This window comes from Danio aesculapii, chromosome 20, assembly GCF_903798145.1.
Source record: "Danio aesculapii chromosome 20, fDanAes4.1, whole genome shotgun sequence".
NCBI lineage: Eukaryota > Metazoa > Chordata > Actinopteri > Cypriniformes > Danionidae > Danio > Danio aesculapii.
The window spans coordinates 3,337,998-3,365,036 of record NC_079454.1 but is presented as its reverse complement, the minus strand read 5'-3'; the positions used below and the strand labels follow the sequence as shown (position 1 = coordinate 3,365,036).

The 27,039-nt window shown below is 41.1% G+C and overlaps 1 protein-coding gene across 1 annotated transcript in view; it reads right to left on the bottom strand.

The window, feature by feature from the left end:
• The window catches only part of ptprk (protein tyrosine phosphatase receptor type K), a 344,134-nt gene that overhangs the window by 126,084 nt on the left and 191,011 nt on the right, over positions 1 to 27,039 (bottom strand). The window contains 1 exon segment of the mRNA XM_056481373.1: positions 25,313 to 25,606. Within this exon segment, the coding sequence (XP_056337348.1) occupies positions 25,313 to 25,606 (294 nt within the window).

Here is a 27,039-nt window from a genome sequence, read left to right as displayed (position 1 = left end):
TAAAAAGGAGGTGTATAAAGGCGCATTGCTGGCGCCATTGAGCAACTAAAAGCTGCTCTGAGGTCAATGGTGCAGGGTTTTTATTTGTCATTTAAAGAGCGTTTTAGTGATATGCACCTGTCCAAAAGGAAAGTACACACAAAAAAGAAAAACAAATATAAATATTCATACTATAAATACTACTAATAATAAACACATGTGAATTATCCTGAATTAACTGGCTACAATAGAGCTGAATCCAGAAAAGCCCCCTGAGGTAAAGAAGGTAGAGGAGGAGGAAGAGTTTTCATATTCATATCAACAGTGGTGTAAAGTAACTCATTACCAATACTCAAATTACTGTAATTGAGTAGTTTTTCTCAGGAATTGTAATTTACTAAGTTGCTTTAAAAATGTGTACTTTTACTTTCACGTGAGTATATTTTTAACGCTGTATCTGTACTTTTACTCTACTACTTTCCTTCAACCTGCAGTCACTGCTGTTTTTTTCTTGTCTATGGGGACTGGCTTAAGCAGACAAATCCCTCTTGTTATTCCCATCCAATCAAATCGCACATAGCAAGTAAATCCCACCATATACTGAACAACCTCAAGACATGAGCGCTTTATAAAGCAAGCAAACCGTTTAGAAGTATTAATTAAGTAGTTTCCAAGAAGATGCCCAACATCTTTACACACAATGACCCAGAGACTGTTTAGACTGCATGTCACTGATGAGAAGATGGCGGAAGATTACTGTATGATGACTGAAATCGCCAAATGGCCTTAAATAATCGCTAAAGGCACTACAGAATGTTACGTTTTCACATCACTGCACAAATTGCATGTACTGTAAAAGCATCAGCTTTTCACAGCGTAATACTCGATACTCACTACTCTTGAGTACTTGTAAAAGGGCTTATTTTTACTCATACTCTGAGTATTATTTACAACAGATACTTTTACTCTACTTGCGCTACATCTTTGGGCACGTAATGGTACTTTTGCATGAGTATGATTCTTCAGAACTCTTTCCACCACCGGTAGACAATAATCATTATTTTAAACATTTTAAACTTTTTATATTTATTTAATTAATTAATTCCTTACATTTACATAGCACTTTTCTGGACACTCAAAGTGCTTCACACATTTTTGGGGGAATCTCTTCATCCACCACCAGTGTGCAGCATCCACCTGGACGATGCTACAGCAGCCATTTTGCGCCAGACCAAACACAACACACCAGCTGATTGGTGGAGAGGAGACAGAGTTATAAAGCCAGTTATGATATGGGGATGGTTAGGAGGCCATGATGGACAGAGGCCAGTGGGTAAATTTGGCAAGGATGCCAGGGTTAAACCCCAATTTTATTTTTGAAGGACATACTGCGATTTTTCAATGACCACAGAGAGTCAGTACCTCTGTTTAACGTCTCATCCGAAAGACGGCACTCACTGAGAAGTATAGAGTCCCCTTCACTACACTGGGGCGTGAGGACCCACACAGACCGCAGGTTGAGCGCCCCCTGCTTGCCTCACTAACACTACTTCTGGCAGCAACCTAGCTTTCCCATGTGCTCTCAGCCCTTCTTAGCTTCAGTGGGCGACCATATGAGAGTTGCAGAGAGCTAGCTGCTGGCTAAATTTAAAGATATTTGTGTACTGCTGTACATCCCTGTGTGTGTAATTTGTAATATTTACCCGTTTAGAGTTTATAATTATTTTTTAGAGGGTTTTCGCCTTTAATTTGATAGGACAGTAAAGGACAGAGAAGAAAGCATTGGGAGCAGAGAGAGGGGAAGGATCGGCATATGACCTCGAGCCGGGAATTGAACTTGGGTCGCTGTGAGCATCTTGGTGCTATATGTCAGCGCACATAACCAGTAGGCTTTTGGCGCCGACCCGTTTGGAGTTTAGAGACATAAACATCACTATATAGGGACAGAGGAATAGAAAGTGTGTTTGGATATAACTTGAAACTGTTTTGAAATAAATCTTTGCACTTAAACAAAATTAAACATGTAATGGATGTCTTGAGTGGAGTGCGTTCACCACTGTTTCCTGAATCCAGGGCCGAATGGAAGATTCCTTTACTTTAACTGTTTTCTCGTTCGTGAAACGTTGTTTTTACAGTGAATGTGCCGGATTCTTAAAGGGAATGGGAGATGAGACTTGGTTTATGCATGTTATGCCCAAACACACCCATAACTGACTAAGAGAATAAGCACAACCCTGTTAGACTATGCACCTGGTACGACGACTATTTTTCCCATCCTTAAAATAGCAAAAGTGTATTTGGACACGCCCCTAGTGCACCTGCGCTTTAGACTTTGCACTTAGATCTTTAGAATAGAGCCCTATGCCTAAGCTTAACACCTGATTCAATCAAATAAATGGCACATTTCATCTGTCCTGTTGTCTCAGTCAGTTCCTGATCCTCAAACAGAATCAAAACACACACATCTACCTTATAGTTCTCTATAATAATGCAGGTGTTTATATTACGTCTACTAATTAAAGCCACAAAATGAATGAATTATGAATGAATCAGCTGAGCTTCTCTCCCTTAGACTGTTCACAACGGTGCGGTTTACATCAGTTCACTCAGCGACTGCGTCATTACAGGCACACGATATAAAGAAGAGCCATTAAACATTCAACCAGCGCTCCTCCTAACAGGAGAGGAGGAAAATCAAAAGATCCAGTGTTTCTTTCAAGGTGTCAATCACACACACACACACACACACACACACACACACACACACCGCACGCACACACACACACGCACGCACACACACACGCACACACATGTAAGTAAAATAATCTTATTTGAAAGTGAGAGGTAGACGTCTTGAATGACCCCACTGACAGATTATTTGACTTGTTTTAAAGTCTGAGCGATGGTCAGAAATAAAACAGAAAGCCGTATTTAAAGTGTCCCTGTGTTCCTCTGGAGGGTTGTGTAGCGCTGCAGTTGTATAATGTGTGTGTTCAGAGGTATGGAGGACGCTACAGCAGCCGCTTAATTGAATATTTTGATGTGCTGATCGTTAAGGGAGGGGCTGTGAGATTGCACCGTTGCTTTATGGGTAATTGATATGATGCTGCTGTGACACGCTCACTGTTTCATTTCCCCCTTGGGAATGGTGTGAATTAGATTTTCCTTTTTTCCCTCTTCTCTTTTCTCTCCATGTATTCCTTAGGGGAGAGACAGAGGAAGGCGACACACACACACACACACGGGCATGCTGGTGTTTTTCTGATGATCTTTTCTCCCCCTCCCTCAAACACTCATGTCCACCGCCACTGAACAACAGATTTATTAGCGCCTGTCAGACCGGGATAAAAGGTGAAGCATAATCAAGTGCGGGATGCACTGAGGCCTCTGTGTGTGTGTGTGTGTGTGTGTATCTGTTTATTCCAAAATGGATTAAATTCATTTACTTCCTCAACATTCTACACACAATCCCCCATAATGACAATGTGAAACAAGAGTTTTTGAAATTGTTGCAAATTTATTAAAAATAAAAAACCTGAAAAATCACATGTACATCAGTATTCACAGCCTTTGCTCAATACTTTGTTGATGCACCTTTGGCAGCGATTATAGCCTCAAGTCTTTTGGAATATGATGCCACAAGCTTGGCACACCTGTCTTTGGGAATTTTGGCCCATTCCTCTTTGCAGTACCTCTCAAGCTCTATCAGGTTGGATGGGAAGCGACGGTGTACAGCCATTTTCAGATCTCTCTAGAGATGTTTAATAGGATTTAGGTCTGGGCTCTGGCTGGGCCACTCAAGAACATTCACCGAGTTGTTGTGAGGCCACTCCATTGATATTTTGGCGGTGGGCTTTGGGTCTTGCTGGAAGATGAACCGTCGCTCCAGTCTGAGGTCAAGAGCACTCTGAAGCAGGTTTTCATTCAGGATGTCTCTGTACATTGCTGCATTCATCTTTCCCTCTATCCTGACTAGTCTTCCAGTTCCTGCTGCTGAAAAACATCCCCACAGGATGATGCTGCCACCACCATGCTTCACTGTAGGGATGGTATTAGCCTAGTGATGAGCACTGCCTGGTTTTCTTCAAACGTAACTCCAAAGAGTTCAATTTAAGTCTCATTAGACCAGAGAATTTTGTTTTTTATGGTCTAAGAGTCCTGCAGATGCATTTTGGCAAATTCCAGGCAGGGAGTGGCTTTCGTCTGGCCACTTTACCATACAGGCCTAATTGGTGGATTGCTGCACAGATGCTTGTCCTTCTGTAAGGTTCTCCTCTCTCCACAGCAGAACGCTGGAGCTCAGACAGAGTGCCCATCGGGTTATTGATCACCTCCCTGACTAAGACCCTTCTCCCCTAATCACTCAGCTTAGATCGCCGGCCAGCTCTAGGAAGAGTCCTGGTGGTTCCAAACATCTTCCACTTACAGATAATGGAGGCCACTGTGCTCAGTGGAACTTTCAGAGCAGCAGAAATTTTTCCGTAACCTTCCCCAGTCTTGTGCCTCGACACAATCCTGTCTCAGAGGTCCACAGACAATTCCCTTGTCTTCATGCTTGGTTTGTGCTTTGACATGCACTGTCAACCCTGGGGTCTTATAGACAGGTGTATGCCTTTTCAAATCATGTCCAATCAACTGAATTCACCACAGGTGAACTCCAATGAAGCTGCTGAAACATCTCAAGAATGATCAGTGGAAACAGAATGTACCTGAGCTCAATTTAGAGCTTCACGGTCATATGTATGAGTGTTGTGAAGCCAGCAGGGGGCGCTCAACCTGCAGTCTGTGTGAGTCCTAATGCCCCAGTCTAGTCAAGGGGATACTATACTGTCAGTGAGTGCCTTCTTGATGAGACATTAAACCGAGGTCCTGACTCTCTGTGGTTGTTAAAAATCCCATGGCACTTCTCGTGAAGAGTAGGTGTGTAACCCTGCTGTCCTGGCCAAATTCCCTCCATTGGCCCTTACTCATCATGGCCTCCCAATCATCCCCATCCACCAAATTGGCCCTATCATGTGGACAGACCCCCCTCATGATTGTGAAGCGCTTTGGGTGAAATACACAATAAATGTGCTTTATAAACAGACATTACATTACATTACAGCCTCCGTTAAATGGCGACTTTAACAATTTAAAATATTATGACTTTCACTATGTTTTTCTTCATCTATGCTAAGCTGCTTCAAAACAATCTACATTGTAAAAAGATGACTTGAACTGAATGTGCCGCTTCACTCTATTTGCATACTCTTGCCTTCATGTCTACATTTGTGCACAAGATTTCTGGCCGCTTCAGTCCTGTAGTGTAAATTAGTGTACAGTGGACTGACTCCAGGTCAGATGCAGTCCATTGATCAGGAAAGGCACATGTTCTGCATCTGTGGCGGTCAGTAAAGAGTGTGCAGGAGCGGTGACTGAACTCCTGGAGTGTGTGCAGTAGATTAGCTTTCCTCTGATGGGCTAATATTTGCTTCATTCTCCATGCCATGTTTTATTCATGGGGTTCAGAAGCGGGGGGGGTTCTGTAATATACTGGGATTTTATTGTGCGGGGAGATTGAAAATGTTGAATTCAGATTGAGCATGTGGAAATAGGATGTGGTTTATGTGTTTTTTTTGCCTGAGGAAGGCCGGTGTAGAAGCGGTGACAGATGAAAGGCCAGTAAAAGGTAAAGCGCGCCGCGTACCTGCACTCCAGCAGCATGTTCATCCTATTGGCTGTTTTGAAATTCAAATGAGGACTGCTGAAGACCTGATAAGCACACACACCTTAACCACTACACACGCACAGGATTATGGGCAATAAGGGCAGGGAATAAATATCATTATATGTGCACGAACCCACCTCGGCATGCTGTGAGGAAAACACAGACGGAGACATGAGGAGGGCTTTAAAAGGACAGCTCCACCAGAATAACAAATCTTCTTCATGTCTTCATACAATCAAAGTGGATTGTGAACAGCAAAACGTAGCGCTTTAAGCCTTGTAACTCAGGTTCTGTTGTTTCCCTGTGGAGATGCGTCTACTCAACTCCAGAAAATGGAGCCTTCCATGAAATTGTTAAGAACTTTAAAGGAGATTTTTCTTAATGTTTACATTTTTTTAATAGTTGAATTTCAGGCAAAAAGATAGAAGAGAAACTCAATTTCTAAGCACTAAATGATCACAGGGTCACATTGTACCAGTTAATTTTCAAGAGTTCACAGGCTATTGCTTGATACAATTTGCAGATTTGGCATGCTGTCCCAGGAGAGAACCCTAAGCTCAGAACAACTTGGGCTTCTGCCTGGTCATGTAGCATGACAGAAGGTCCAAGATCAGGTAGGGCTCAAAAGCTCCCCCTGGTAAAGGAGGAAAGGGGGAGATGGGGTGGGTGGGGGGATTCTTCAAAACAAAGATAAGGAAGGTAGGATGAATGGGTTTATTTATTGGAGGCTAGAATTCATCTGATTGGTCTCTGATCGGACTAGCAATGATTATTGATGCGAGACCAGCTGCGATCAATCATATCACGTGCTCCTCTCAAAACTAGCTAATAAAACTTAATTCAATGTACATAATGAAAATTGTTAAATATGCAGGTTTTTAGCTAAATGTCTCTGTCGCTTTCATAAAATACGCTATAGGTCACGGTTTCTCTTTCTGTTTTTTTCAAATGTTAAACTTCAAACTTGTTCAAGTCTTTATAACACATTTCAGCAAACTGGATAAACAACAGAATCAAAACTCACAAAATTATTAATTAATAATAAAGGTGCTGTCTGTACGTTTTTGACATTTTTAAAGCATAAAAACACCATAATATGTTTGCAGATTTTAAAGAAACATGCTAAGTGGTGGAAAACTGCGTATTTCATTCATTCAGTCAGGAAGGCTCTCAAAGTGTGTGTCGTCAACAAAATGGACTTCCAGTGGACAATAACAGCCTCTGAAATGAGACGCAGAATCAGAGTTTGACATGAGGTGGTTATTAATTAGCAAATAAAATATAAATATTACAAGTGTAAACATTAGGTGAGCAGGTTACATTGTAACCCCATGTTTAAAAACTACATGTTGAGATTTGCAGTGATAAGCTATTTGGTTGTTTGCATCAGACGAAACATGACAGAAATGTAAATACAGCCATTCAGATGCACAGAATAGTGCACTCACTGCACTCCAGCGAAATGGTAATGTTTATAATCTAATGAATACATATTAAACCTCTTTAACATTATTAAATGTAGATGCTGAATCACTGATATGTGTTGGCTTGCACTGAGTCTCAGATCTGAAGTTCAGTTTCAGACGGTCTATTTTATTTTCCAGATCTGAGGTGAACTATCTGCTGCTGCTTTCAGTAGTATGGTAATAAATGTAATGTAAAATGCCATTCAGACTTGCATTATTAGCATTTAACACTGAATAAAGCACATGAGGTGTACCTGAGCTGATCATTGTTTTCTGTTGTTTAGCTGTGAGAAACAGAAGCTGTTTCTGATATATAAATTTCAGATGTTGGTTCGAACAAAACCTCCTTTTAATGTGGAAATTATTCCTTTTCCGCATGCCCTTACTTTTATTTTATCAGACTTTGTTGGTGTCATCAATCTGGCAACCTGCTATTGTGTGTGTTTTGAACCAGAGGTGCAATACCTGGTTCAACCACTGGGTGTCAAACTTACATACTACACCTTTAAATAGTAAACAAGATTAATAAATGTTTAAATATTGGTTGGTCATGTCACCTAGAATGATGAATGTTGACCAATGAGGCATTACAAGTATTAAAATCAATATTACATGCTGTCATCCAAAGCAACTCTTTTGATTGACATTTCTGCTGTGTGGAATCACAGAGCCCCGCCCATGCTGAAACCTCATTGGACCAAAGTAGTGCTAATTATTAATATTACTGTAAACAAAGACAAGGAGAGAATGATTTTAGAGTTTTGAGAATCTAAAATAGTATGGCAAATCCATAATATGATCCAAAAAAACACTCAATCTGAAAGGTCATCAAAACAAGGAGAACTTTTTGATCGATTGGCTGTGATTTTGCAGCATTTTCACTGTCAGGGTGAAAACTGGAAAGCAAAAACAGCCCCTGCTCATTGCTGAAATATCATTGTTTGGCTTTGTTTTCATTTTCTGTGGGTAAGTTTTCCGGCTGTAGATATGGCAGCACAGCTCCATTAGCCCAACACTTTTATTCAGAATAAATGGCTTAGCCGAGCGTGTTTCTATGACAACTTTTTTCTCCCCATATGAAGCCATTAAAAGACCTATAAACACCTACAAAATGTTCAGAGTGGAGAAAATGATCTGAATGGCGAAAAGACACAAGCACCATTAACATTAATACCCAGCACCAGCAATGCATGGCAACGAAATGCAGCGTGTGGCAGGAGAGGAAGTCATTTCCATTTAAATAACGTTCTCTGGACATAAACTGATAATCTCCAGGCTTTATGATGTTTGTCTGCGAGATCTGCCGACCTGCGCTCTTTTATGAGATAGGCTGAGACTCCGAATATTGAGTAAATACACAAACAGGGCCTGCGCTCCTACTGTAAAATAGCAAGCCGAGGCATGGAGCAGAAACTAGGACATCCAGGAGTGCTTCACACAAGCTCATCTAATGAGAGAAACAAATGAGTATGTGAGAAACACCGTGATTTATTACCCCCCCACACACACACACTCTCAAGGTACCTGATCGATGTCTTTCAAGACCTAATCAATAGTCTTAAACCACAGGCTAATGGGCTTAATGACCTCTTAAAATCTGCTATGGATTCAACGATAAAATTAAGGTTATTAGAGTTGCTTTAAAGGACTCTACAAGTGCTGAAATCATTAGTGGACAAAAGCGCCGCACACAACGAGTCCTGAGGTGGAGAACGTGGAGAATGTAGCGGACACGGTTCAAACGGTCAGGCTCATTTAGTCGAGCGCTAGCACAAACACACTTCATTAAGATTGATGGACAGAATAAAGTGCGCATGTAACAGAACAAACTCTTTCCTCAGAAACAAGCAATGATTTCTCTCCGGCTGGTGTGCTGGAGGGCCATTAATGGCTTGTGTATCCTCTGTTAAGTACAGTAGGGTACACATTTATTTCCGTTTCCACGTACTAAAATACTAATTTTTGTGGCCCTTTTGTAATGTCACCTAGTACAAGAGTACAGTACTAAAGGGGCGGAGCTAGACTCACTGCTGAACACTGATTGGTTTACAGAGAATCATCACTGCTATTTATAAACACCGCTGAAACAACACTATAATAATGCAGCATGGTTGATCGGTGTTCAAACAAAGCTTGTCTGCGTCCAATCGCCTACTACTCAGTAGCTACTGCGTTTGAATTTGAAGGTACTACTCGGCCGTTAGTAGAGTAGTATGTTATATATAGTATGAATGTGAGCAGTATGAATGGAACTCGGACATACTACATCCGCCATTTTGTCATGATCACGTAATGTCACGATCACGTCAGTTGCGTTGATTCACTCCCATTCGTGAATTCTCTTGAAGTAGTAAGTCATCTGGGCACTTCTCACATACTGTTTTTCAAATTCTATGAATTTCGATGAAACTGTTTCTAAAAGATCAAATTTGCACGTCGCAAATGGTTAAAGCTGAAGTAGGTGATCTACCAAAATGCTAAACGTTAGCATGATATCTTCGAAACACAGTCCCTCGCGTGCCGTCCAAAGCTACACCTCCTGAAATCAGGAACGCGCACCTTAAAGACAACCCACTAGATCATGTCATTCGCCAGTTAGAAAACTTTATAGTACTTAATAATACTACAATTCCGAAGAAAAAAACTGCATTATATTCAGCTATACTATAATGGTGGCTCTATTGACACATTTCTTCCAATACACAACAATAGCGTAAGCGACATCTGATGTAAATGACTATGCGGTACCCTGACTACAGCTGGTGTTATGATAAACCCTTCATTTTCTGCTGATCTCAGTAAACTGTGTCTACAGAAGAGTCGAGCTTTCAATAAGAAAATTACCAAAATCTTTTTTTGTGAGATGCTAATTCAGTGATCTATGCTAAGCTAAGCTAAAAGTGCTCCTGCCAGACCCAGAGATCGGCTGATTGGATAAAAAATAATAAAACTCCACTTTTAAACTCTAGAAGGGCTGTAAAATCAGCCTAGTCTAGTGTTTCTCATAGCAAGTACTCATAGCAAGTTGATTGTTAGTGATTTAACTTTTCTAACTAGCATCACTCCAGCATAACGTGCGTCAACTCTCACAAACCAATGTGTCATATGCAGCATTAGCATAAAATTATTATAAAAGCCGTTATTTTATTGCACTACAACAGCAATCGATCAAATGCATCTTCCACCAGTTCTGGATGCGCTCAAACATGGACAAGCACAAATCGTTTCACACTCGATTTACATCGGAACTGATTGTTGTCCATTTGTTATCAGAGTAAAATGTATGTTAAAAGCAGGTGTAAACTGTGCCTAAATAGCTAAAAAAAGTCTTAAATCAAAAAGCACTTTCTAGACAAGCAAAACAGAGTCTTGTTTCAGAAATAATAAAGTGCGTTTCCCTTAAAACAAGCAAATAATCTGCCTTCGAAGATTACTTTGCTCAGCCCATTGGCAGATTATCTGACTTGTTTTGAGAAAAAACTCATTTAATTTTGACATATTATTTCTGAAAACAAGACTATATTTATTTACAATAATCATCGTATACTAGAAACATGACAGAAAGTCATCCTTTGCAGTGTGGAGGAGAGAGAGCATCAGGCATGCAGCACGAGCCCTGTTTATTGTACTTACCCAGAAGGCTTCCACCTTGACGGACGATGACAATTAGCGATTAGATTCATCCAATCTCACGTTCTGCCACATAGGCAGAAAAAAACGGGAAGCCGATGTTTCCTGAAATGGCCGATGTTCATTTGTGATGTGGCTTAATTGAAAATTGGCCTGCTAAATCGAGCATGGCATGCACGTGGGCCTTCGGAGAGCCTGTGTTCAGCACAATCAGCACTATAAGCACACACTCATTTACTTCATGATAATTACAGCACCTTTTCTCTCTCACGCTGCCACACACTCTTACACCTAAACACCGCGGTCAAAGTCAAACAGTACAAAACATTCAGCACTGATGAGTACACACACAAAGACACAACACCAAAAAAATCATGGTGTACCTCAGAGTTCGGTGCCTCTATTGATCTCTATCTACATAGTGAAAGATTGTATGGCTTGTTTCATACGCAAACAAGTATCTGCATCTGAAAAGGTGTGAACCAAATGGCCTACAGGAACTCAAGAGTTGTGACCCAACCAAAGCAGTTGGGTAATCTCCAGGGGGTCACATCCTTTGTTATAAAGTAGTGTCTCACAGACAGTGCTTTGGGTTAAGTTACTTGAAGTTCCGATGAAACCCCCGTCTCAGCAGGGTGTTTTCACATCTCTAGTTCGGAAAAAGTTAGGAAAGTTGGTGCGTCCAGCTCTGTCGGGGGAGGGAAAGGGGGATGGGTTTGCATAAAAATGAGAGTTTTCGGTTTGAGCATGCGCTGATTTTCACAGAGGCAAAACAAACACACAGACGCAGGCGAGAAAGACAGTGTCTGTTTACATGGACATCAGTAATCAAATTATTTGCCAAATTACAAATTTGTCGACTTTAACTGCAGTTTGGCACTTTCACTTTCATTCAGGAACATTTTATGCATGCCCCCCATGACAAACGAGATACCGGAAGCGAGGAACTTCTGGAAGAGTGTGGTTTTAATGGAATGTTTGATACCGCGAATGGAAGAAAAAAACCTCCTCGGTAACTTAGATGCTTACTAGAACTTACCTTTCTTGGTAACTTAGATGCACTCGGTAGGTAGTGCCAAAAAACTGTGTGTGTTTATAGACCAGGGGTCACCAATCTCGTCCCTGGAGGTCCGGTGCCCTGCAGGGTTTACCTCAACACACCTGCCTGGGTGTTTTAAGTATACCAAGTAAGACCTTGATTAGCTTGGTCAGGTGTGTTTGATTAGGGTTGGTGCTAAAATCTGCAGGACACCGGACCTCTAGGAACAAGTTTGGTGACCCCTGGTGTAGACTATCCTGTGACAAAATGTGGCGAAATTCCTACACGACGGTAATAGTTTGATTGCGGTGTTTACATGTTTACACTCGGAGAGCAGCATTTACAGAGGATCTTTCAGTCTGTAATTTGTAGTGATACTGACGTTCTGTAAACTGAGTAACTAAATCATTATGACTATGGTATGTCTTTAAACACTGAAAGAGTACTGCTGACCATACAAACTAACTTTGCCTCTGAATAAACAAACAAAGAGTACTGATCGCTTGATTATCAAATCTGTAGAGACAAGGAAATCAACACAGACTGGAACGGCGTCTTTATTAAAAGGAGACGAGCAGCAAATCGGGATTTCCCCATTTCCAGATGTGAAAAGCTCACGGGTAAAAAATGTTCCGTACGAACGTATTTCTGTCGCGTGCACTGTAATCCACACACGAGTCCAGCTGTGCTCTCATAGCAGGGAAATGAAAACAAAACCTTCGTTGCAGCACATTCATAAACACAAGACTGATGACCCATGTCTCCAAACAATACTTCTTCCACTTGTTTTGGCAACACAACGTGGCGTCTCTCTGCCGTCTGAACACTCTCCGTCTTCGAAGCTGTCAAGCATATTAATGAAGTAGCACCCCATAAACAATAGAGTGCGCTGATTGGTTTGAACCAAGTCTTTCTCATGAATTAATGCAGCACACTCAGAGACGTCACGATACACTCGCAGGTACAGACATCCACTCTTCACGCTGGAATACACGCAAGTATCTAATCGCCGTGAGGCAGCTTCAAAAATTAGTTTCAAACCGGAAGAACGAATTTGCTCGAAACAACAACGTTCACTTTTTAGTGAAATATATGTGTCCTAATAGTGTTTGTAGCAGCGTGGGACACATATATGACTGTCAACATCTCAAAAAATGTGTTTTGCTGCTTTGTGACACCTTACCATCGATAACAATCTAATACGATCTAATACATTGGCGAGTCACCCAAGAACGGTTACGCCAAATACATCAAAATCTAACAATAGCATTAATTTACATTCATCAGCCAAATAAATGCAAAGCCTTTGTCACTACCAATGTGATACATCCGCCCACTGCAAAAATATGTACTCTCGACAAGATTTCTGAGGATTAAGGGTCAAAGCTAATCGTTTTAGATATTCCATCACACCATAAACGGTTAAAGATCATTAATGGACGTCATGCATTAAAGGATTAAACTAACAGACTTATAATTTCATTCGGAATCAGGATAAATCTTCTTTAGGCACGGCCCACTCAATTTATGTTTATTTAGCACACTCTAATGTATTATTACTTGATTGCAAAAAACACTCAGTCACTGGGCTAAAGGGCCAACTCACTATCTGTGCTGGAATGTGATTTCCATAAGATGTAATCTTAATTGAAATTTGGCTTCAGACACAGTCGCTCTACTCAAACTGCTTTGCTTGCTGTAACCACAGGACTTAAGTAAGCCAGAGAATCTTCACACAACCTCATGCTAATTTAATCCTGGTCAGCAGTTTTCTGGTTTATATCCTATTGGCCAACATTATGGAGGCCAAGACTTGCTCTTCTCAGCCCACACACACACATATACCTGACAAAAGTCTTGTCGTGGATCCCGGCTGTAAGAGCAACAAATATTAACTTGACTTCTAGTTGATCATTTGGAAAAGTGGCAGAAGGTGGATTTTTCAGATGAATCATCTGTTGATCTGCATCCCAATCATCACACATACTGCAGAAGACCTACTGGAACCCGCATGGAGGCAAGATTCTTATAGAAATCAGTCAAGTTTAGTGAAAGAAAAATCATGGTTTGGGGTTACATTGAGTATGGGGGCGTGCGAGAGATCTGCAGAGTGGATGATCAACATCAACAGCCTGAGGTATCAAGACATTTGTGCTGCCCATTACATTACAAACCACAGGAGAGGGCGAATTCTATAGCAGGATAGCGCTCCTTCTCATACTTCAGCCTCCACACCAAAGCTCCAGAAAGAAAAGAAGGTCAAGCTGCTCCAGGATTGGCCAGCCCTGTCACCAGACATGAACATTATTGAGCATGTCTGGGGTAAGACGTAGGAGGATGCATTGAAGATGAACCCAAAGAGTCTTGATGAACTCTGGGAGTCCTGCAAGAACGCTTTCTTTGCCATTCCAGATGACTTTATTAATCAGTGATTTGAGTCATTGCAGATATGTATGGATGCAGTCCTCCAAGCTCATGATGGAGTCAGACACAATATTCATTCTGTTTCCACTGCAGCATGAGCACATATTCTATACTGGACATTATTGAAGGTTCAGTGACCAGACTTTTGTCTAAGCAAAGTCAGACCTTACTGTCCTAATGAAACCATTAATAATCAAGGCATGATCATAATTTATTTTGGTCAAATAAGTGTAATCTAGAGGCCTTTACCTTTCATATAAGCCACTTCTGATACCAATCGGTCAACTAGAAGTCAAGTTATTAGTTAAAAAACTTGGATAGCGACAAGATTTTGTCAGGTAGTGTAAATATAAAATCCTGACCGGTGTACCTCAGGGTTCGGTGCTGGGACCTCTATTGTTCTCTATCTACACAGCATTCCTTTGCAAGCAGTTTCTCCTATTTCTGATACATTCTTTCCCTGCTTTGTGGACATTATCATGCTAACTTTATAACTCTTTTAGAAGCGCTCTTCTTGCCGTATGTGGCTGACAGTTGTTGGAACCACCCACTCCCTGCAGTCTATTATCAGTTCATGAACTAGACAGATGCTATAGCCACTTCTGGACACCTAGAGCCTTTGACTGTCCACATGAACGCTCACACAATTCTCCATCTTCACTCTTTACCGAGCTGGAGGTCCAATAACTGTCAGAAAAAAACAAAAACATGCCAGCCACTTCACGTCACTGTTATCTTATATCCTGAACTGGAGAATGTATGTTTTGTTATTGTGTGGTGCCGTTGATTGCTCTGTGAATTCGTAATGAGTTGGTTAATTAATCCCCTTAACTTCAGCATGAACAAAAGAGCCAATCTGATTGGTGGAGAAGGTTTTGATTCGGCGCGTCACAGCAAAAAACTGAGCATGAGGCGTTTCTTTAAAGATAACGCTTTTACGCCTGGTATTTTACGCATTGGTTTGCATGATCGCATTGATGCCCGTTATTTAGTCAAGAGGTGTTAAACATAGATGAAAAATGCAAGCAAAAAGCCTCCCGGTGTGAACGGGCCTTAATGCTGCTTTAACAGTATGTGAAAAAGCATGCAGAAATGTTCATGGTGCAGAGTAGTAGTAACACTGAAGCCACATGTGTTTAATGCATCGCATGCTTAATCTACCGAGTGGCATTCAATTATACTGTAATGGATCAAGCATTTGTTCTAAATTGAAGCTGTCATTACAGTTGATTCGTCAAACTGGGAACTGAAGGTCAAGTGCTTTTTTTTGGTGTTGTGTCTTTGTGTGACGTCACACTTAAGCAAAAGCAGTGCATGTCCTGGCAAAAGTAGTAGGTCAAACACATTTCCAAATAAAATGTGTTGATTTTGGTATTAACATAAACATTGTTACACTTAATTTTAAGCAGACGTATAGTTACAATGTAACTTTTAATTTAAGTGCCAAGTAAAATGAATTAATTGCAAGCAGTTGCAATCAGAATGTGGGTTAGATTTAGGGTTAGTTGATTGTAATTATGCATATTCCTTTAAGTGCATAAAACTGATGTAACGTCACCTGAAATGAAAAAGTATTACCTAAACAACATTCGTTAAAATAAAATAAAATAACAACAGCAATAAAACATACAGCTGAAGTCAAAATGATATTTAACAGATTCAGGAATTTTTCACAGTATGTCTGATAATATTTTTTCTTCTGGAGAAAGTCTTATTTGTTTTATTTTGGCTAGAATAAAAGCAGTTTTCAATTTATTTAAAACCATTTTAAGGTCAAAATTATTAGCCCCTTAAGCAATATTTGTGTTCGATTGTCTACAGAACAATCTACTGTTATACAATAACTTGCCTAATTACCCTAACTTACCTAATTAACCTAGTTAAACTGTCATCATGGCATCAAGATAAATAAATCAGTAATTAGAAATGAGTTATTAAAACTATTATGATTAGAAATGTGCTGAAAAAAAAAATCTTCTCTCTGTTAAACAGAAATTGGGGAAAATATAGAGGGGGCTAATAATTCAGGAGGGCTAATTCTTCATCTGTATACCAGGATATTTTTTTAGCTATGTGAGTCAAAGGAACGGAGTACCGATTTTCCACAACAAATTCTACCCCTGGAAAGTTTTCGTGCGCACGGTAGAGATTTTTGAAAAGGTGTTAATGCCCACAGTAAACATCTCTTCTGTCACTCGGCTTATCTAATGTGTAGAGTTGAATGTGTTTTGAGGCAGTTGTGCCTCATTACAGCCGCTGCTGGTTTCAGCTCAGCATGACAGCGAGGGATTGGACTCGCAGGTGAAGAGGAGACGGTATTTTCTCTGCTGTCAGAAAACTACAGTGTGGTGGTCTCCTTTAAAGGTACAGCGTTCCAGACAGAGACTGACGGAGGGAGGCGGCACGAACACACACACACCGAAAGCTGCAGTACCAGATGTGCTGCTACATCCGTCCTGCCCTCTGGCTATCACACACATGGGAATACGACTTTCAAATGCGCCCGGACACACTGGAGGCTTGCAATACAGCAATTTTAGAAGTAAAAGAAAGCAGACAGACAGCAACAATTAGGTGACAGAGCCGTCTGTGCTGCAACTGGGCTCGTCTGGTCAGAAGACAACATGTAGTTATTTTGACAGCTATCTGATTTGAACTGTGATACGTTTAAAAGTCCAATTTCCACAGCAATATGGAAAATAAATAATGACTGTTATCAACGGGGTGTCCAAACTGATGCCAATCACTCCACTGAATGCTTTATTCATGTAAAATAATGCAGCATCTGACTGGGAACATTTGATTCTGTTACTAATTTCAAGAGTTCACACTTAGCTGATGATTGGTAATAAGCTAGTTTGGCATGCTGTCCCTGGAAAGAGCCCTGAGCTCATGAGATCCTCGAGCCCGGGGCTCCCTCCCGTTTGCAGGGCGAGAGGGGAGTTTGAGCTCAGGTAGATCTCGAGAACCCCCCCCCCCCTCCCCTCCTGCTGCCTAAGGATTGCTAAGGTGGTGTGTTGCTGGAGGAATTTGAATATGGTGCTGATTTGGTTTAGTCAATTTACTTATGTCTCATGTTTTTGGACTGTGGGAGGACACCGGAGGACCCGGGAAAAACCCACGCAAGCACGGGGAGAACATGAACTCCACATGGAAATGCTGTCCGGCCGGGTAGAGACCCGAGCCAGAGGCATTCTTGCTGTTGGGCCACAGTGCTAGCCACTGGGCCGCCATGCTGCCCTATAGAGGAAAAGAGGAGGAGATGGGGTGGAAGGGGGGATTCTTCAAGACAAAGATGACTAAAGGTAAGATGCTTGGTTATTTATATTGAGTTCGGAATCATCTGATTGGTAGTTTCTACATTAGCTTGACTCGGGGCCAGCTGTGTCAATCATAAGCACGTGATCCTCTCGAAATTAGTTTATAAATAAACTTCACTTTGTAAACTTTCACACTTGTATGAGTGTATGGTTTTATCGTTATTACAATAAGTCCATTTTCTTTATTTTTACTGATATATTGCAAATGATAAACTATCTTCCATACCTACACACAGGGCCGGATTAACCAATGGGCATTACGGGTACAGGCCCAGGGGCCCGTGCGCACTTGGGCCCCTGCAATTGGAGAAAAAAATGCCGATTTTGGAGTGTCTATTTAGGCTAGGTGCAAATAGCACACCACGTGGGAATAAACTAGTTAAGCGATTCACGTCTATCACCGTTTGATTGACAAAGACAACATGACTAAAGAGTGCGGCAAACAGCAGCGCAAGTGGCGTAGCTCGTAAAGCGCATGGCAACATCTTTTGACGCAGTCGATCATGAACCCGGTCGAATCCAAAGTCGGATGAACACGCCCCCACCCCCCACTACATATCAGATTTTGCCTACTCTTCATCATGAGGAAGACAAGTAGGAATCAAGTGTGTGTATTATGGAGGACTCAGATTCATTGGATTGGAGATGTGTTATATCCAGATAATATGCATTACAAGTTTGTAGAAGTTATTTATTTTAAAAATGCAGGCAATAGATAACAGATGAATTTTTATTGAAAAATATTATATTAACTTATTTTCTAATTCAACTATAGGGGTGCGGCTAGGTAGGGGGCCTACAGGACATTGTGCCCAGGGGCCTCTGAATTCTTAATCCGGGCCTGGCTACACAGCACCTGTGTTTCAATGTTCTCGCAGTGAGTCTATGCAAAATAATCAGAGAAAACCAACCCAGGCTCATTCTGAGAACGTAGTCTCGGGGACGTTTCTGGAGACCGCGAAATACATCCCGGGAGGTACGTATTTTTGCAGTTTTTGTTTTCGCGAATCCACTAGAGGCCGCTGTGCGCGCTTTTTCCCGCGCCGTCCTCGCGTAAACCCGCTAGAGGCCGCTGTCGAACGACCTTCCGCCTGTCTGCCTGGATGACAGAATGATTGACCGTGCGACCGGCCAATCGGCTGACCCACCCTTCTCCATCCCTAAACCCAACCAACGACGATTCACAAAAGCCGTCCAGAAAAAGAAAAGCCCTCGTCTGATTTTTACCACGTTTTCGGATTTTGACCACATTCTCACCCTGTGACCAACTTGTTCGCTTCATTTTTGGGATTTTGTTTTTGTTTTCTTACCTGATTTCTGGAATCGCTCTTCCCCGGACTCGAACCCGGGCGTGGTCGTGGTCAGCCCCTCTCTGCGCCTCGAGTCCGCCAAAGTACACGAAGAGCTAACCGGAAAAACTGGTTGCAGCGGGAAAGCCCTCCACACGGAGGCGAGCGGCCGGCCGGCAAGCGCCAAAAGGAACGGCGTCACACCGCCCCGCAGCATTCGCTTAAAAGAATGAAATGCAGCCGTACGTACCCCCGGCTACGTATTTCGCAGTTTTCTAGAAACGTCTATGGGACTACGTTCTCAGAATGAGCCTGGGTTGGAGAAAACCTTTCCACAACTCTCAAGTTCAACAGAAGGCAATGCTCCCGAAAAGAAAGATGGCTGCCGCTCTTGTTACTGTTCAATTATGAAAGAGATTACATTGCAATGACATCAGGAAGAGCCAAATCTAGATCATGCTAATATTGCAGATGATTAAACCAAGAGCAAATGCTGAATCTGCTGTTTCTGAGATGTCAAATATCCCAGTATTCGCTCATGCTGTATTTAAAACACAGAAATCCCAGCTTATAATCAGGACCGTGTCTTTTAAAAGCCATGATGTTACGCTGAAATGAATCTTTTTAGATTTGTGCCTAAAGGGATAGTTCACCCATACATGTGGATGAGTGAATGATGACAGAATATTCATGCCGCTCTTAAAATCTACAGTATATCAGCTATAAAACACACATCAAGATATTTTTAATCAAATCTTAAGAGGTTTTCACAGCTTCACTTAAAGATTAGCAAACAAAAATGTCAAAGAAAATCATAAAGATGTTGTGAAATGAAGCAGTTGTCAGGGTTCTGCCACTCTGGTTTTGTAAATTCTTGTTTTGGTGGCAGAATCCGGACACTAGCTCGGTCTTGTCCTATCCTGTTGTGCTCGGCTCAAGTTTTCTTGGGTCGAGCACTTTTGTCATTGTCTGGGTGTGCGTCGTCATAGGTGCTCGTGTTTGTGTTGTTTCGTCAGCATCGCGCTGTTTCATTCTCAGCGTCTCCATCTAGTTGGTTTCAGTTTTGGTTGGCGCTGAGATAAAACATGCGCGTTGCGTTTGTGTGAACGCACGGTAAGGTGTTTTCACTTATCGTGTGCTCGTGTCTTGCTTCTGTCAAAGCACGTGGCTCTGTGTTTACATTGTGGTCGCGTGCTTTTGTTGTGTGCTACAGTGTTTGTCTTGTCATACGAACACGCGGTTAATGAGTTCTCTCATTGGCTGCGTGTTCTAGTCTTGTTTTATGTGAGCACATGGCTTGTGTTGTCTCTTTGTGTCATGTGCTCCCCCGTCTATCGTCTAGTCCCATCCTCCTTGTTAACCCATTATTAGTTAATTATGTTCATCTGTTCGTGTGTTGATTTACTCCTGCTTATATTCTCCTCATGTCTGCTGTCCTGTGCCAGTTCATTGTCGATACTCACCCTGTGTTCCTGCTCTAGCCTTGTCTCGCCAGCCCAACCAAGTTTGTTTCTCTGTTTGTGTTATAGTTATGTGTTTTCCCCCTCGGGGTGGGTATTTTAATTAAAAATAAATTCTACTTTACCCTGCACTTGGGTCCTCGCCCCTTTTTCCCCTCACCGACCGTGACAGCAGTTATAATATTTTGGGATTGTAACCCTTTATTGGGTGTAGAAGTGACGAAAACATTTATTACAATGTAATATGTATTATAAAAATAATAAAAGACATACACATTAAATTAGTAAATTAACAGAGTTAAAAACGTTTAAAACTAATTTAAAGTGATCAAATCTCATTACAAGTTTTGAATTATACGTTTTTGAAGTTTATTTGAAGTTTTTTTCCTCGCTGTTGTCGCCACTGGCTTGCATGGTTCAGGATCTGTTGAGCTGTGTATCGTTGGATTTGCTCTACAGTGTTTGGTCTCTCAGTAGTGATTATTAAACCACACTGAACTGAGCTCAACTGAACTTAAACACTGAAAACTGAACTACTGTTCCAATTTACTATGATCTTCTATGTGAAGCTGCTTTGACAGACTCTACATTGTAAAAGCGCTCTACAAATAAAGGTCAATTGAATTGAATTATAATACTTCAATTCAAATGAATGTATTTAGTGACTTGAACTTTTGAAACTTTAGTTACCTTGACTTTCAGTAGAGAGACACAAACCTCTGAGGTTTCATTAAAATCTTCATTTGCTCTTTGAAGAAAAGGCAAGTAACAAACTGCGCCTTTAACTTCACCGCAGTAAATCTCCCATGTTTTATTCCATTTGCATGTCTGAGAGCCGAGCGACTGCCTTTGAAATGAATGGGAATGCTGACGGATGGCATTCCTCTCCCGGACCAACCTGGAAATGTTCAAAAGAGAGGAGAAACGCTCTGGGCCAGAGTTTCTCACAGCCCGAGGAGCATCGGCTGATCACTTTCAGCTTCAGACACTAACAATAATGATGAGCTCAACACACACCCATGTAAATATATATTATCATGACTGGTGTACCTCAGGGTTCGGCGCTGGGGCCTCTATTGTTCTCTATCTACACAGCATTCCTTTGCAAGCAGTTTCTTATTTCTTATACATTCGTTCCCTGTTTTGCAGACATTGTGGACAGCCGAGAACTGTGAAGGATTTTATACTTGATGCGCTCACCGGAAACTCAAGCATTTCTCATGTGAGATTGCCAACTGTGAAAACGGATATCAAATATCGCTAATTAGAGAAGGTTGGTCAGTGAAATTATGCTACTGTAAGTAATGTTTATTCAGCAATAATTCTCCAGTACCGATAGCAGAAGCGTTAACATCAGAGCTTATCGATACTTTTATAATGTAGCACCGATACCGATAAAGTACAGAGTTTTGGTACCCATCCCTACACAGGAAACCTGTGGCTAATTTTAAAAGACTCCATAAAGTCAACAAGGCTTTAAAACATTGTAATATATAGGTCATACCCATGTCATTATACACATTTGTCCTTAAGCCAGATAAACAAACACTCACACAAGGTTTAAGTGAGTCTTTACGTGTGCTTGGCTTGTGCTCAGAAACACACACACACACACACACACATGAGCTGATGTTCGTTCATGAAGTTACGCCTCCTCTCTGTCGGCCTTTTCAAAATGCATACCCACAACCAAGATAAACTACGCTGCCAAACATAATAATATTGATAAATGTGAAATATGCACACGCCACACGAGCGCCAGACAATAAGGTTTAGCAGGAAACCAACCAACGACAGACAGAGAGAGCGGGAGAGAGAGAGAGAGAGGGAGAAAATGTGAATTTAAACAGGGCACCCGGGCAGACTGGCACCAATCTAAATGTAATTGTGTAAATTCACCGGTTCCACTCAGTTCTCCCTGTCCGAGGTGAGATAAGCGTGTGATTGGCTAGAGGGAGATGAAAAAGCCAGCGAGCGCTCCATCTAAAGCCACGACTAAAGCAGACCTGGAAAACGTCTTTTGCCAAAATAGAAAAAAAAATGAAAGTTGAAATGCGATTGATGGGGAGGACGGGCTCCTGTTTGAATTTCAATCAGAGAGTGACTCTCACTGAGCCGCCGCTGGGACGCGGAGCGGCTCTGGGTAATGAAAGCATGCATACGCCCATCTCTCCGGTTTCCACTCTCCGGAAGACGCCTGTCGCTCCGTGCCTCCTCATACAAGCCGTATATCTGTCCTCAACGAGCCGCGCCACCCTTAATACGGGCTCCATGGAAACCCGCGGAGAGAATCGCATCACAGCGCTCCAACGCAGGCCCTTATATGCAGTGTGACTGACTGAGTGTTTGCTCTTCTGCGCTTCCAATTTCATAAGGGCGGTGGGTATACAGCGCATGCTTTGAGTTATGATTAACATATAAACACACACACACACTCATGCGGCTCGCAAGTGTGAGTGGCATCAATGATAGCAGCTCCGCACACTCTCTTGTTTACTTTATTTTCCAATTATGTTTCTGAAGACGCTCCAGGCAATTATTTATGTGCAAATACAACACACCGATGGAAAACAGAAAATGGAGGTGTGCTGCGGAAGGAACAGGAAGACCCTTGTTTTCAATGTCACTTGCAGATCGTTATGATACTGCAGCTGAACCTGAACCTCCATTTGCTCCAGGGGAGCCTGCCTTTTGTCCCTTTTGTGTTTGTTTACGCGTGTATAATCAGAGCAGGAGTGCATACACGGAAAAACACCTGCGTAAACTAGGCTGAGACTGACACAATGTGCCTGCTGTGTTCACACTTCCAAGGGCAGTTCACATTCAAATGAATTTGTCATCATTTACCAATCATCATTTGGTTCCAAACCTCTATTATTATTATTGTTAATATTATTTTTCATCCACAGTGGAAGTCAATGTTGTTTTGGACCCCTGTCACTTCCATTGTGTGGACGAAATAGCTCAGCGCAAAAGAAGGTCATGCGGGTTTGAAAGAAATGATGACAGAATTTTCATTTTTGGTCCTTCAAGCGCTTTTCACCACCAAACTCATTCATTTTCAATCAGAATTGGCAATTAATCAGCCAACAAGCTTGTCACACTGAGCAATTCAAGGCTGAGGATTTTTTTCTTATGACAAAAGGAATCGTTTATGACCTCTGAAATTTGAGAGGACGAAAAGTGATGTGCACTTTCAACATTTTAATGTCTGCCAGCATGGGGGAGAAGGGTAATGTTTACCTGAAGGTGTGTTCAGACGACTGTCATGACACCAATTGTGTTATTTTAAATGCGAATATGATATTGTTGAGATGTCTTTCTCACAACTTAACATTAACAAATACATCATAACCTCCCTTTGTCTTAGTTATGACTGAACATTATCAAGACAACATAACTTTGTCATAAATCTGTCATAAACATGATTGTCATGAGGACATTATTTATTCATTCATTCAGTTTCCTTCAGCTTAATCCCTTTATTCATCAGGGGTCGCCACAGCGGAATTAACCGCCAACTTATCCAGCATATGTTTTACACAGCGGATGCCCTTCAAGCCGCAATGCAGTACTGGGAATTGAGGACATAATAATAATAATAATAATAATAATAATAATAATAATAATAATAATAATAATAATAATAATAGAAATAGTAATAATAATAATAATGATAGTAATGATAGTAATAATAATAATAATAATAATAATAATAATAATAATAATAATAATAATAATAATAATAATAATAATAATAATAATAATAATAGTAATAATAATAATATTAATAATAATAATAATAATAATAATAATAATAATAATAATATTTTCATCACTGTTTTAATGGAACAAACAAGGTTATCATTATAATTACTCATTAAAAGTGTCAATACTCTAATAATAACAATTTTATAACAGCTTCATTAATATTTGATGACACTTAATGACATTTTAATGACAAGTTCTGTAGTTGAGGTCAAGGAAAATAACGATGCTGTTAGAAATGATGCTGTTTGACACAATTATAATGGTCTAATGACAATCATGTTTATGACAGATTTATGACAAGTTATATAGCCTTGATAATATCAAGTTGTCATAAAGACATCTCAAACAATGTCAAACAATTAAAATGACACTTGCTAGCTATGTTTCCATTCAAAAATGAGAATTAAAACTGGATTATCGCGTAAAAGACGTGCGAATAAAGCAGCGTTTCCATCCAACGAGTCGAAGAGAACAAAATCGTCACTTCCTGATTAACAGGCGCCAAATATCATATACAGTGGTAGGAGAAGCTGCGTCAATCTTTTTTTATTTAATAAATTACTGCATCTCAGAAGACAATGCTGACACACACTGGTGGCGTTTAAAGGCTTCAGACACACTCTTGACTATTCTGGAGGTCATTAATAATATATTAACACTATTACTGAAACGTTTAAGGCGTTTTAGAATGACCAGAACAACAGATCAGATGTTTTACAGTGTGCTCAGCCTGCTGGTTTGACAATTCACATACATTTTGATCATCACATGATCTCTTATAACAATATCACATGACTTTTTTAATGTGCACACTGGAATTTCTTCGCTAAAAGTGTTTCCATCGTAGTTTATGCGCATCTATTCTTATCAAATTAAAAGTACATCCTACTCAGTTATGTGCAGTTTTTTATGCGCACTTTCAAAATATATGCACATCTCGACGTTTCCATCAACTGCATATCCAAAATGCGTATAACAATAGGTAGATGGAAACGTAGCTAGTTGTCATAAGTATGGTGTGCTTCCAGAAGGAACGGGTGGGTGGGGGTAATACTAACTGCCTACAGGCATACAATAAAGGGGCCCAACCCCAAAAACAACCCCTCACCACTACCCGTCCCTGCTTTTGACTTTCGCCCCAACCCCCTCCCAGCTATGCTCTTTTGCTCCCCTTTTAACTCAAATGTTAAAGGCTCCCATTAAAGCAGAGAAGATGTCCTGACTGACCTGCACACTTGGTTCTGGTGATGAGCGCAGGCCCGGGCTGTCCGGTGCCCCCCTCTCCAGGACGAGTCAGCAGCACGCGGATCTCATACTCTGTGTCGGGATCCAAGTGCCAGAGCTTGTAGTTGGGTGAGTTGACGGCGTGGGTCTCGGTCCAGCTGCCGGACGTCATGCGGTACTCCACCTCCTTTAGGATGATGGGCCCGTCCCCGAATATGGAGTTGGCATTGAGCTGGATCAGCAGGTAAGTGGGTCCGACACCCAGCAGCTGAGGCGGAGCGATGGGTCTCGGCGGCTCTGCAGGAGGACAGGAGAGTTATAGAAAGCTGATCTCAGTTTTGACTAATAGAGAGCTAGAAACAGTCAGAATTTAAGGTTTTTATGCAGGGAATCTTACTGAAATCTTATGTAAAATAACCCGTGTACATGCAAAATGCACCTTTCCTCTATTTTATTTATTATTTCGATATATTTATGTCATTTGTTAATTTTTTTCAATTTTTGACAATGTCACATCAGTGATGATATTGTGCTTTATGTACTGTTATGTGTATTCTTGTTTTCTGAACGCACAAACACACACGCATGCACACACAAATGAACACGCTTGAACGAACGAATGAACACACAAATGAACGAAAGTCCAAACGCACACACAAACACACTCTAATGCATGCACAAACAAATGAACACGCTTGAACGAACGAACGAACGAACGAAGAAAGCTGTCAGAATTTGCTCTGGACTTAATGTCTTTTTGTAAGGAATCTAACATAAAATTAAAGCTGCAAGCAGCGATGAAAGGGACCTCGCATCCGGTCTCACCGGTGGCCTCAGGATGACAGAGAACAGTGGACAATATTAATTTAAGCTGATATATATATATATATATATATATATATATATATATATATATAAAAAATCTGAAAAAATAAAAATAAAAATCACAGATTTATGCCAAACGTCCTTCTGTCAGCAGGTGGCGATATGACTGTGGTCGAATATTGGCTTGTGGAGGTCTTCAGGAGAGGAATCTTATCCAACATGTGAAGTTTCAGGCAGGTCAGACATTGTGTGGCTGAATTATAAGCCAAACTTCTTTCTGTCAGCAGGTGGCGCTATATCTGTGACTCAATATTGGCATGTAGATGTCTTCAGGAGAGGAATCTCAATGAACCTGTGAATTTTCAGGCAGATCTGACGTTGTTTGGCTGAATTATAAGAGATTCCTCCTCCATGGCGAAGCACTGAACTTTGTCAGTCCGCCACGGACATGCCCTTGGGCGAAAACTCTAGATCTTCACAATTTAGCATCACAAAGGCCTTTGGACTAAACTAATGGAACATGTATTCGATGTGATAAAATTTGTGGCAGGAGTTTGTTACACTGTAAAACATGTCATTTCCTGTTGCCAGCAGGATATGACATCCTATGCGCTATAACTGTATCTGGATATTGGCATGTAAACATGTTCAGGTCAGGACTCTTCACAGATGTGTGAATTTTAAGGCAGATCGGTCAATGCATGCCAGAGTTATAATAACTTCCTGTTTCGTGGCAAATCGTCAAAGTTTGCGAGGTTGCCACGGACACGCCCTTCCTCGAAAACTCTAGACATTCGCAATTTAACATCGCCAAGGCCTTTAGATGACAAAAGCCAACTTTGGTGTTGATCCGATTAAATCCCTTGAGGAGTTCGTTGATACAAATATCTGACTTCCTGTTGAGT